Genomic DNA, 13,069 nt, shown 5'->3' with positions numbered 1-13,069 from the left:
GTGTTAGTAGATAAGTCTAAACCAGTTAGAACCGGGCTCTCTCTATCTTTCTAAGGGTCACCTCACTCACATCGGGCAGAACGCACTCTCATCGCTTTCCTGATGCTTTCACCCCTTCTTTTCTGCTAAGTAAATCTTTGAATGCGTAAGGATGACTCTCAAAGTTCAAAAGGCTTTATTGTCATTTCAGCTATATACAAGTACACAGCAAAATAAAAATGTTCCTCCTGGACCATGGTGCAACACAAAACAAGTACAACAGACAACACACTACAACAATGCAATGCAACAATACCATATACTCTAACTCTTTATTAGAGATTACCACGACAGTACTTGAGGTTATTACTCATATACTACAAATGATAGTAAGACTTGAATATCATAGTAGTTTCATGGATACATGACACAGCAAGGCACAGGGAAAGAAGACATCATAGGTTTATATAGAGTGAAGGTCCAATAACAGTTCAACAGTAATGAAACTAGTTGTATTTTATGCATGACTGAGCACAATTCTAAAATGTTATGTATCGCAGTCTACTATGGTTAGTCAATATGGTTATTCATGGTTAATTGATCCAGTTTGAGAATCCTGTTGCAGTCACTGATGGGTGCTGTAGATCCATAGTTCAAAAGACTCAAATGTACAGCTATGATTCTTTTAATATAAAAATAGGTGAGTTTGGTATTCTTATGATGCTCAGGAGAAGATACTTCCTTTGGGAAAAGTTAGTTATTCAGGAACGTGGAATTATAATAATTATTGCAGAATGTGCATCTACCCCAGGAGGGGTGTCTTATGGCTTTTGAGTCTACCACACTGAGATCAGGTAGCCCTTAAATTTGTCCATGTCCTTGTAGAAGTCGTAAACCTCTCTTACCAGGAGGCTTTAGAGGCCCGACAAAGAGGTGGAATTCAGACCTGGCGGAGCCATGAGGGGTTCTGGTCCTGATAACTGGTCATCCAGGATGGGTGCTGTGGGTTATCTAGAGGGGAAGGTGCAGTCAAAAGAGAGAGAAGACTGCTGTTCTCCACTACACTTGGAAGGACAGTTGTCCACGGAGAAGTTTGGAGGTGATTTTGTGATTTTGAAAAGCAAAGAAATAAGAATCCTTATGGGCTGGAAGTGTAGGTGTTGGTGTGAGGGCTGGTGATGGGCCTAGGTTTGGGACATTTGCCATCTAAAGGAATCTACACAAACACTAACTAACAGCAGGTACACAGCAAACTTACGTTTATACAAAATTTACTTGTTTTCACCTACAATTTTTAATACCCTTGGGTCTGGTTGGTACCCACACACCACATATATAATATAAAGGGTGGGAGTGTACAGTATACAGTGAATGAAAATTTTTTTTTTTACATGTTCATAGAGAATTTGCTAAAGCCAATGCATTGCAGGTTGAAAAGATACTTCATTGCATAATTTTTCTTTTAGTAAAGATTAAGTTTACTAAAAGTTTTACATTTAGTCAATAGAGTTTTTACAAGCTCTATAAAGTTTGACCACATTAATCCTGTTCTTTCAGCTCTGTTAAATTTTGACTCTCAGTTAATTTTTAAATTGACTTTATAATATTCTTGTTGATGTATAAAGCGTTAAATGGTCTGGCCCCACAGCATCTGAGTGAACTCACTGTGTATCCAACTCACGAACTGCATTCTCAAAATACAGGGCTTCTCTTAGTTTGTAGAATTAGTAAGATAAACTGCCAGGGGAGGAGCCTTCTCATATAAAGGTCTTCCAACTTTAATTCGGATCTGAGACACACTCTCAATTTTTAAAGACTTATTTACTAAAACCTTTGGGTAATTTCCTGTATATAAAGGTGTAGAACTTGAGGACGACTAAATTGGGGCTTTAGATGTTATTGTTACCCGACTTTTAGATTGTGGCTTTCAACAATATTCATTGTTATTGTTTGCCTTGTGTTGTTCATTTTTCTCAATCTCTGACTCCTCAATAAAATTATTTTTTAAAATAAACAAAGGTGCAGAACCTGGGTCCCCTGCCATTTTCTGGTATGGTATCTGAGGTGTTGACTCTGTTGTCCAGCCATTTCAATTGTTCACTCAGATTTGTGATGATGTGTGTGGACTGCAATGTCTCATAGAGCCCTCAGGATATTGGTCACAATTTGGCCCTCCTTTTAGTTATAGATAAACCTGCCAAACCACTAGCTGCTGAGTAGATTAATTGTTTACAGGTCTAATTATATCTTTCTGTTTCATAAGCATGTTACTGCAAGGATAATGCCGACACTGAACTAGACCTGCTCATTGGTGACAAAGTATGTAAGCTGACACCAGAAAATGTCCCAGTGCCACCAGGAGATGAATGGATAAAGGCATATCCATCCAGCCACCCAATCTGTTCTTTAGCTGAGTCTGCCACATCCATACTGAAGTGGCTACTTGGATTAAACATAATGTAATAAAGAATGCATGTTTATTATCATGGCCTCCCAAGGAGGATGGGTTCCTTGTTAAGTCTTGGTCCTCCTAAGGTTTCTTCATCATTTCTGCCCAGGCAGTTTTTCCTTGCTACCTCTTTTTCCTTGTTTTTCCTTGTTACCTCTGGCATGCTTAAGGACCTGGACTCATACCTTGGTAAAGCTACTGTTACAACTTTGTTGTAAAAAGTGCTACATAAATAAACTTGAATTGGAATCCATATTGTCAGCAGAAGGAGAAACATTTCCCCCTGTCGTTGTGCATGGTGGGTTAGACAGGAGTCAGGTTCAGGACATGCACATGTCAACACAGCAGAGCCCTCTGGTGTGACATGGATCAGGTTAAGCAATGGGACATCCGCTGTTTCTCTAATCCCTTGTTCTCAAGTGTTTCCTGGAAGACAAACAATGCAGCACCACAGAAGTATCTCATGTGAGTTATTTGAATACTACTGTGGACTTTTCTGTACACATTGCTGTCATTGCTGGTGGATCACCTTACCTCTGTAGTTATGAATCCTATATTCTACTGGGAGTGTAATAAAGTGCTAGTAACAAAATAATAAAGAACTGTCTTTATTTTGATGCTGCCCCCTAGGACCTATTGTCATCCCGCTCCTCCTAGAACTGAATTATTAAAATTGGAACTCTCTTAATTATAGCATTGCCCTTAATTATAGTGGTGGTGCCACTTTGCATGTGTCCAAGTCTTGCATCCTTGACATAACACTACTGTATCAAAAGGACTTGGAAAGGGTCATTCCATTTAGCCTCCAGAGGGCAATCTGTGTTTTTGATAATCACCCACTGTCCTGGCACCACTGTATTTTCACAATTGTATTAATGGGCACAAAACATGGGAGGAGAGCTTGTTTATCCTTGTTCAAGGTACAGTATTTAGGACAAAGGTGTTAGACTGCATAGGAATTTGACTGTTTTCCTTAATTTATGCATGTCTGGAACAATTTCTAATAGGGAAGCTGCACCTTGACCCAGCTTTGGCTGGAAATGAACTTTTAAGTTTCACATTGAGATTTTCTTAGTCATTTTATTTCAAATAAGGTATTTTAAAGTGTTTCTTTTGGCAAGGGGGTTGGAGTTTTTTTTAAATAGTGCCACTGACCTAATTTCCTTAATCAGTTTTGTGCTTCTTACCTGCAACCTTTTTTTTGTGTGTGTAAAACATACTTTTGTGTCTGTTATAAACTAAAAAGTAATGTAAACAGACTATTTGTCATTGTTGACTAGAGGAGAATGGGCCCCTCCTTTTAGTCTTGGTTCCTCTCAAGTTTTCTTTCTTATACTCTAGGGAATTTTTCCTTGCCACTTTCATCCTTGGCTTGCTCACTGGGGCCTTGGACTCAGACATTTGTAAAGCTGCTTTGTGACAACAACTATTGTGAAAAGTGCTATATAAATATGTTTGACTTGACTTGAATTTGACTAGGGAGGTTCTGTCCATACTTGACTCTTTGTTGTGCTAAGTTAACAGAATCAGTTCCTGACAGTATTTTACAGATGTAAGATGCACATCTGCTTTTCTAAGATCAAAAGTCCCAGGTAAGGACATGGCAAGACCTGTGATAAACTCATATGGACTGAGCCAATCTTTGTGTGTGCATGAAGCTCTAATACTGCATAATAAAGCAGACAATGCGTCCACTCATGGAACCCCACTCTGATTTGTTTCAGAGTTTGAGTCTGATGTTCCACTTGTCCAGATCCCTGAGGTCTTACCTTGACAGAATTTGTGATGTAATCCAGGTGTCTCTTTATCCTTGGGGTGCCTGAGTGTGGTTTGCAGGTGTGGTGACACCACAATTGACATGCAGTGCAGATACTACTGCCAATAGCCTGATTATGGCCAAACAAGGAACCAATACCATACCTATGTTAAAAATAGTGGAGAGTCTGGCCATGTTCTAAGCTCATCACACCTCCACCCCAGCCAACTTCTTCTCCATTACCCTTGATAGATGTTCTTGTGCGGAATGGGTTTCGGACACAAGCACACCATCAAGACAAGACTAGTACTTCTAGAAAGCTGGAATACACATTGACTGCTTATTTCTTATTTTGTATTTCTTCTATTTATTTATTTCTCTCTCACTCACTACTTATTCTGCACCTTATTGTTTAAGTTGTTGATATTGTGGTGTCCGTTGTCAGCCAGGAGGAGGATGCCCCCCCCCCCCCCCCCCCCGCCCTTTGAGTTTTTGTTCCTCTCAAGGTTTCTTCCTCATGCTGTAGGGAGTTTTCCTAGCCACTGTCGCTCTTGGCTTGCTCACTGGGGGCTTGGACTCAGATATGTGTAAAGCTGCTTGGTGGCATCAGCTGTTGTAAAAAGCTCTATATAAATAAATTTGACTTTGACTTATTCAAAGTCAAAAAGATAGCAAAACAAAAACAACTAAAGTTTCACCAAAGTAAGAAATGAATTTGAAAAAGACTCCTTAGCTTGTAATTATTAAAATAAATTCTTTATTACACAAAATCTTTACTGTATTATTCATCCACAAACCAAAGGGTTTTTTATGTTTAACAGTCAGATACCTCATAACCTGCAGCTGTAGCTTATCTTTTAAAAGTTCTGAGAACATTGATCTGTTTTTTGTGCCTTGAGCTTTCTCGTTTGATTCTCCACTAGAAGAAGTTCTTTCTCCATGCTGAGAGGAGACAGTTGAGGTGATTTGGGCATCTGAAAAGGATGCCTTTTGCTGGAGGTGTATCAGGCATGACCTGATAGAGGAGACCTTGGTGAAGATTCAGGACACATTGGAGGGATTGCCTCTCCTGTCTAGCCTGGGAACACCAGGGGATCCCCTAGAAGGAGTTGGAAGAAGTGACTGAGGATAGAAACATCTAAATTTATTACATTCATATTCAAAATATCTAGCTGATATAAAAAAAAAAAAAACCCATGTAAGTATAACATTCCATAGTGAGTTAGCTAGTTATCTAACTAGACCCAGTAGTCACACTAGTGCCCACATAGCCCTGTTTGGGGTGCTGTGACACTATGCACCTGTGCTTTGCAAAATCAAATAATGGCAACCAGTTGGTGTTCTAGCAGCATCTGAGAGAGAAACATACTGCCATGCTGCTTTACAGTAATGCACATATATTTCTTTTAGCACACCAGACAGCTGTTGGCAGTTAAGGATTTATTTGTATTAATTTTATTTTACAATAGTGATAAATGATTCACATATTTCGTAGACAGTGTCATGACATAGATTAAGCAGGCATAGATTATGAACACAACCATTATTGTTATATTGTACTATTTACCATATTTGCATTAACAGATTGCTATTCTGCCAAGTAAGGACTGGGCCCCATATTAAGATAAGTAAGATTCATAATCTAAATAGAATTCCCTTTATCTAATTTACAGAATGGGCTGAATATGACAAAGAAGAGGGTAACTGATATATTTTCTGATATTAGTGATATCAGAATTAACTGATATTAGTTTTTTAAATAAGATGGACACAAATGCCCTTCCTGACAATGAGTTGGTAAAATTATTGGACATATTGAAAGATAATAATGAAAACCAGTTCTTATGGATAGCTCTGATTCTGGGCTTAAAAGGATTACATTTTATTAACAAAATTGTTCTTAAGTCTCAATGCTAAGAAATTGAATGAATGAATATTATCATTAATATTTTAACTTCTATTAACGCTATCTTAATGGACAATTTTAAAAAACAAGATGACAAAAAAGGGTGAATTTGGGCTTTCACATAACATGAAGCACTTAAACAGCGGCTAAAATACAGTGGCTAAAATATATGCATACAAGTGATCTAACTACAGGCAAGCAACAACATTGTCAGTTGAATATCATCTCAGAAAATGCATAATGATCTTTGTAAGGACACACCAACAATAAACGTAGAAATAAATGTACTACAGATAGATCAAAATCAATTTCATTGTAATCACAGTACCAGATTTGTTAATATTCACAATACCAGATTTGTTAATATTAATGTTTGACCCTGGGTCTCCTTTCTCAGTTAAAACATATGTTCAGATAATATTTTCCTAAGAGCCCCCATCACCACTGGGAAAACCTTTGTGCTAATCTTCCACACTCTCTCAATTTCTTTCAGTCCCTGGTATTTTCATCTTTTGGGTGTTTCCACTACCATATCCGTCACCCCTGCTGTTTTCTGCATCTTGTCCAAAGATTATCATAACTATCACAATGTTGGTTGGTTGTTTTATTCCACTCTCTGTAGTTCTGCAGCTCCAAGTTTGGACTTGGAGGTGTCTAGCTCATAGGTCTTGCATGTTTTCCTGTATATGAGCATTGGTTGTGTCTCATGGGATATGCTTTCCCAGCATCTTGCATCCCACTGTCTCATCCCACTGTCTCAGAGGCTCTACATCTTGGGTCTGCTCTGGTGTGATACACCCCTGCTTCAATTGACCTAGTGGGTAGTGCTTGATCTTGCTACCATGGCTGCCATTAGTGCCTCTGTGCTGTCCTTCAGTCCTGCCTCTTGTAGCCATTGGTAGGACTCATCAACAACTGCTGGACAAAGTGTCCAATGAAATATAAGAGGATTTCTGGTCTTGACATCAGCAGCTTCCAGTTTTTTTCTTTGCCAACTTTATACTGCCTGCTGGGTATCTGATGACTGGCAGGGCAACTGTTTATGGCTTTGATTATGTTTATGGCAGGATGGTATCCATCCTACCAGGGAGGGCGCTGCTCTCCTTTCCTGTAACATAAGCTACAGTCCTATGACAGTAACTTATGACTTATGCCTGAGGCCAGGCAGCAAACCAACCATCTGCTGCGAGCTATGTGGCGTCACCCGAGGTTCATCATGCTGACACTGTGTCTGTTCACACACTAAGCAGAAATAAAGAAAACAAAGAAAAACACGCCTTAACATAATTAGTATTAAAGTAACTGATTCACAGAACACTGCCTGCAATGCCTCATCTAAAGCTGGGTTTACTAAATGCTAGATCCCTAACATCTAAAGTGCTCATAATAAATGAAATCCTAACAGATCAGATTTAATGTTCTTTGTCTAACAGAAACCTGGATCAAGCCAAATGAGTACATAGCTTTAAACGAAGCATGTCCTTCTGGCTACAGCTATGTACACTGCCCTCATCTAACTGGCCATGGAGGCAGCATTGCAGTTATCTATACTGACACAAAGCTGGTTATGACACAAAGCTGGTTTGAATTTTTACTAGCATAAATGATGTAGCCAGTGATAAGAAGCCTACCCAGCCTCTTCCACTAATTGGTATTTACAGGCCACCAGGACCCAATTCAGAACTTATTAATGAGTTTGCAGTTTTCCTCTCTAATCTAGTCACTCTAGTAAAAAGAACCATTATTGTAGGTGATTTCAATACTCAATTTGATAGTGCCCAAACCCTCTGAGATTGGCTTTATATTAGAATCAGCTGGTTTCACCCAATGTAAAAGAGAACCCACACACTCTGGTGGACATATTTAGTACTAACATGTGGTGTAGACATAGAGAACATAGTCATACTACCCCAGTCTGATACCATCTCAGACCATTCCTTGATTTATTTTGAGCTACAGCTGACCCACAATATAGTAAGATCGCCTCGCTACCACACCAGATGTACGGTCACATCAGTCACTGCATCTAGATTTATTATGAATCTCCCAGACTTATTTGCAACTAGGATACCCTCAAAGTCCACAGAACTTTGTCAAATGACTGAATGCTTAGAATCAGTATTCTGCTGCACACTCAATGATGCTGTTCCACTTAAGAATAAAAAAAATTTGGGACAAAAAATTAGTGCCTTGGTATAATGATCACATTCGCAATTTAAAATAAAACACAAAAAAGGAACGTAATAGTGCAACACTAAACTTGTAGTCTTTCAGCTTGCATGGAAGGAGAGCCTTCTCAAGTATAGAAAGGCACTTATTACTGCACGACCGTCTTATCTCTTGACCATAATATAAATTGACAAATAATCCTAGATTTTTATTTAGTACAATTGCAGATCTAACTATGAATATGCACATTAGAGATAACATTCAGACTATTACTGTGACCTCAGGCAGCTACTTAGAGATCGGAACCACCAAGCCAAAAAGGAGTCTAGAATCCTTTACACCTATCCAAGAGACAGAACTTACATTTCTGATCTCACCCTCAAAATCCTCCACTTGCTTACTAGATTCACACACTTTCATAAGGAAGTCCTACCTGAAGTAATTGAAGCTCTACTAAATTTAATAAACACCTCCTTGAACACTGGCTACATACCTAAATCATTCAAATTAGCAGTAATCAGATCACTTATATAAAATCTAACCTTGACCTATGTCAGCTGTCAAACTACAGGTCAATCTCAAACCTTCCATTTAGTTCTAAGATCCTAGAAAAAGCTCAGTAGCTAAGATCATTCCTGAATCAGAACCTGATGCATGAAATCTTTCAGTAAGTATTTAGGCCTCATCATAGTACAGATTAAAGTGGTCAATGACCTGCTGTTGGCTTCTGACCAAAGTGGCTTCTGACCAGGGTTATCTTTGCTTATATTGCTTGATCTGAGTGCAGCATTTGACCAGTGCAGCATACATCACAACATTTTACTTGATAACAAACAAAAATGTTGATTAAGCCTTACCTAGCCGATCGCTACCAGTTTGTTAACAAAAATGGAGACTTCTCAGCATAGAACAAGATTAGCTATGGATCTGTTCTAGGGTCAATGCTTTTTTCTTTATATATGCTACCTCAAGGTGATTTTATATGCAAACACTGTGCTAGTTTCCACTGCTATGCTGATGATATTCAGCTATATGTCTCTGCCAAACCAGAGGACATATATCATCTTAGTATTATTGAGGATAAGGACATCAGACACTGGATGTTGCAAAACCTTCTCTCACTTAATCCTGAAAAGCAGAATTGCTTCTATTAGGCCCAGAGACAGCTAGGTCTTCGCTCTCTAATTACTCAATGAACCTCAGTGGTCTCCCAATCACACCTTCTCTAACAGTTTGATTATGGATCCCAGTCTCTTGTTCAATGTAAATAATATTTTTAGGACTGACTTTCTCCACCTCAGGAACACTGCAAAGATTAGGAGCCTACTCTTCTCACATGATGCATAAAAGCTAGTCCATGCATTTATTACCATGCCTTACTATCTGGCTGTACTACTAAAAGCATAACCAAGCTCCAGCAAGTCAAAATGCAGCAGCCAGAGTTCTTACTAGAACTAGAAAATTTGATCACATCACTCCTATCTTACCTACTTTACTTTGGCTCCCAGTAAAATTTTGTATTGAGTGTTAAAATACTTCTGATGACCTACAAAGCACTGAATGGTCTTGTAGCTCTGGTGGTCCATGGGCATTGAGAGTTATGGTAAACTGGGATGTTATGATGCTGTCACTTCACCTCTCTTTTGTCACTCAAGTTTGTTGACTGAGAGTGGTGGAATGCCGATGTTACAGGGTGCCCTCATGCCTGTGCTTCCTTCTGGAATTATCCTCTTAGCTATGCTGCCATAGCTAGATCTGCCCGAGTCCAGCTTTGCACATTATAGTTCTCTAATTTATACACCTCGTACCTGGACGTGCCTAATAATGTATTCTCTCTTTCTGCTGAGGTTCACCTACCCCTGATGTCATGATGTTACTGAGCCTCAATACGTCTCAGCTGCCATGGCTACTCCCTTCACCCCTTGATGTCCCCTGCTGTAGCCTACAACACCTCCACCTCAGCCAACTACTTCTTTGCTGCCCTTGATGGATGTTCTCATGCCAAACTAGGGCTTCAACAAAACTGGACTAGGCATTAATTGCTTATTTTTTTATTTTATTATTGTTTACTTTTTCTTTTTCAATACTTATTCTGCTCCTTACTGTTTATACTGTTACTATCATGGTGTCTGTTGTTGGCCAGTGGAGGATGGGCCCCCCTGTTGAGGCTTGTTTCCTGTCAAGGTTTCTTCCTCATGCTCTAGGGAGTTTTTCCTTATAACTATCACCCTTGGCTTGCTCACTGGGGGCTTGGACTCAGAAATTTGTAAAGCTGCTTTGTGACATCTTTTGTAAAAAGTGCTAAATTTCTGCCATTCAACTGACTCTTGAGGACCTGTCTATGGAGGTACTTGGACGATGCTGTTCTTCTCGTTTCTGCCTGCACATTTGGAAAATCCTCAGGTGTTCGGATTTCTCTTCTAGGTCTGTTATTCAGCCCTTGTGAAAGTTCACTTCTCTGTCCTGATCACTTTTCCTCTTTTTGTTTTTCAGCCGACCACACTTCTCCAATCCAATTGACATTCCTATGTCCATGCTGTAGAACCTGTTCAGGTGGATCACTGAGTCTGTTTTTTCATACAACTTGATAGGAGGTAGCGAATGGTAGACCTGCTTTTGAATCTGCATCCACACCCGCTTGTATTGATGATCTTATTGATTTTATCAGAGAGGACCTTGGTAATTATCTTGGAGTTGGCTTCTAGTGTTGGCCTCCAGTGCTCCTTTGAGTTCTGGATGAAGACCCTTATGGTCTTATTGACTTTATACAGGGTTAGGCATTTGAGTATCCAGGTGTGTGGCATTGAGTCGTATACTTTCTTCTAGTCAATCCAGGCAACACTTGGGTTGGTTAGTCTTGTCTTTTAATGCTGCTAGACATGTCAATCTGTCAGTAAGTGGTGCTTTGGGCCTTTGTCATTGTTACCAATCCACTTTTGAGTAGTTTTTATGTACTTGTACATATGCTTATTGTCCTAGTGATGATAGGGGCATTTGGGCTATGACCCCTAAGCTGGCTAAGTGCCTCCCACAGATCTAAGATATGTTGACATCAATGCCAGTCCAGAAGAATGCAACTCTAGGAACACCAAATATACTGTGCCACACCCTCAAACTGCCAGGCCTCATTCAGAAGGCTCAAATGTAAGGAAAATTATGACCACACAGTGGAAGGGTGAGACATTTTTTGGGGTCAGAGTAATAGATTCTACAAAATAAGTGTGAATAAAAGGCATCATTGCTGACAGATTTTGTTCATTACTACTAAATCTGAAAATGTCCATGTCACAGGGATTTGTGCAAAATTATTCTGACAGCCTTACAACATAGCACAAACTTCACACAGTACACACAAGTATATCCAATTTTGATTCAGCTTATGTTGATCCATCCATCCATCCATCCATCCAGATCCACCTTCTTCTCTTTGTAAAATCACTGATCTAATCATTTTTTCCCTGCAGTGCTCTGTTCTTCACTTCATAAATATCAAGGTCTTGTTCAGTTCCCTTTGAAGGTACTGAGTGCAGTAGTTGTGCACTGGCTGATCCCTCCCCAGATTGGTGGACTCCAGTTGGGCTCTGTGTACTAGGACTCACCCTATTCTCAGTTGTGACAGGGCTAGTAATACCCAAACTGCTCAAGGCATCCAGAGTCCCATCAGGATCCACCATGATGTCAATGACTGGGAGAACATAAAGGTAGTTATTAAAAATAAGATCATTTAGATTGGTAATCACAGATAATGACACAGTTATGAAGCAAACTCTGAAGTGATGTAAATGTTTAACAAACATTCAATTTAACAAATGTGATTTATATTGACAAATTTACTTTATTTAACAAATAAATGATTAAATGTATTCACCCACCATTATCATTTACGAGTAAATATTGCACATTTGGACATCAATTTTGCACATAAAGTAAAACAAGCCCATACATAAGTGGCAGTGGCAGTGGCAGGCAGCTCTGCCACCAGAGAGCGACTACAGCTAGGCTTCCTGAATGACAGAGAGCTCTCCAAGCTTCTGTAATCATTCAGTACCTTTGTTGTGGACTGCAAACAAAAACCACATGGCCATGGGAAGGGCAAAATGGGAATCGACATGGCTGGTAGCAAATGATGGCCACACCCATAATACTCACCCAGCAAAACTTAATGAATACCTAAGTAGCTGGAGTGGAAGTCAAATTTCAGAAGCCACCACCCAAACTGGAATATTACCTGAACAAATGCCTGCCTTCCGGTCCTACCTCAACATTTCCATGTTTTCCATCTTGCATGCGTGGACTGCATTAATGTTAATTCCCATTCTTGAACAACCTTGAATAAACTGAACTATCTGTTCAGCAAGAAACTTTATCATCTCACAAATGCTATACATAGAATTCCTCAGCATGCTTACCCAACAGCTGTCTCTCAACTCTCTTCAGGTCTTGGAGAATGGAGGAGATCTCCTGCCAAGTCACATAGGGAAAAGAGCAAAGGAAGAATCAAGATAAAATGAAAATAAAGAGGAAAGAAAAACAGAAACATCAGAATCAGAATATCAGTTTTTAGAATCTGAACTAATTAGTTTGTGCTTTCATCTTTTTTTGCTTTTGGCAAACCCATAAGGATTTGACAGACAAACAACTAACAGACAAAAAACAAAGAGAAAACCATCAAACATTTTGTTCTTACTGGACCATCTTTGGTGCTTTAGTCTAAAACCAAAACATACTGGTGAATCTATTTTTAAAACATTTGTTGAGATTTTATTTTACATTGTTTTGTCATGTGTTGTCTCCGTTAATCCAAGAATTG

General features: G+C 39.2%; 1 protein-coding gene across 5 annotated transcripts in view; it reads right to left on the bottom strand.

The window, feature by feature from the left end:
- Window positions 1–4,978: 4,978 nt before the first annotated feature.
- Window positions 4,979–13,069, bottom strand: part of cep170ab (centrosomal protein 170Ab) — a 46,544-nt gene continuing 38,453 nt past the window's right edge. For 4 of the 5 annotated variants that reach the window (XM_027013912.2, XM_027013903.2, XM_027013920.2 and 1 more), the window contains 3 exons: window positions 12,669–12,720; window positions 11,859–11,944; window positions 4,979–5,283 (listed from right to left, as the gene is read on the bottom strand). In XM_027013912.2, coding sequence (XP_026869713.2) covers window positions 5,104–5,283; window positions 11,859–11,944; window positions 12,669–12,720 — 318 coding nt within the window. In that variant the 3' untranslated portion in view covers window positions 4,979–5,103. Of the gene's footprint in view, window positions 5,284–10,494; window positions 11,945–12,668; window positions 12,721–13,069 lie in introns of those variants that run through there. The other variant, XM_035535073.1, reaches the window with a different exon arrangement.

This window comes from Electrophorus electricus, chromosome 1 (genome assembly GCF_013358815.1).
Source record: "Electrophorus electricus isolate fEleEle1 chromosome 1, fEleEle1.pri, whole genome shotgun sequence".
Classification (NCBI taxonomy): Eukaryota; Metazoa; Chordata; class Actinopteri; order Gymnotiformes; family Gymnotidae; genus Electrophorus; species Electrophorus electricus.
Note: the sequence above shows the minus strand (reverse complement) of the source record. Positions and strands in the feature narration are given on the sequence as shown.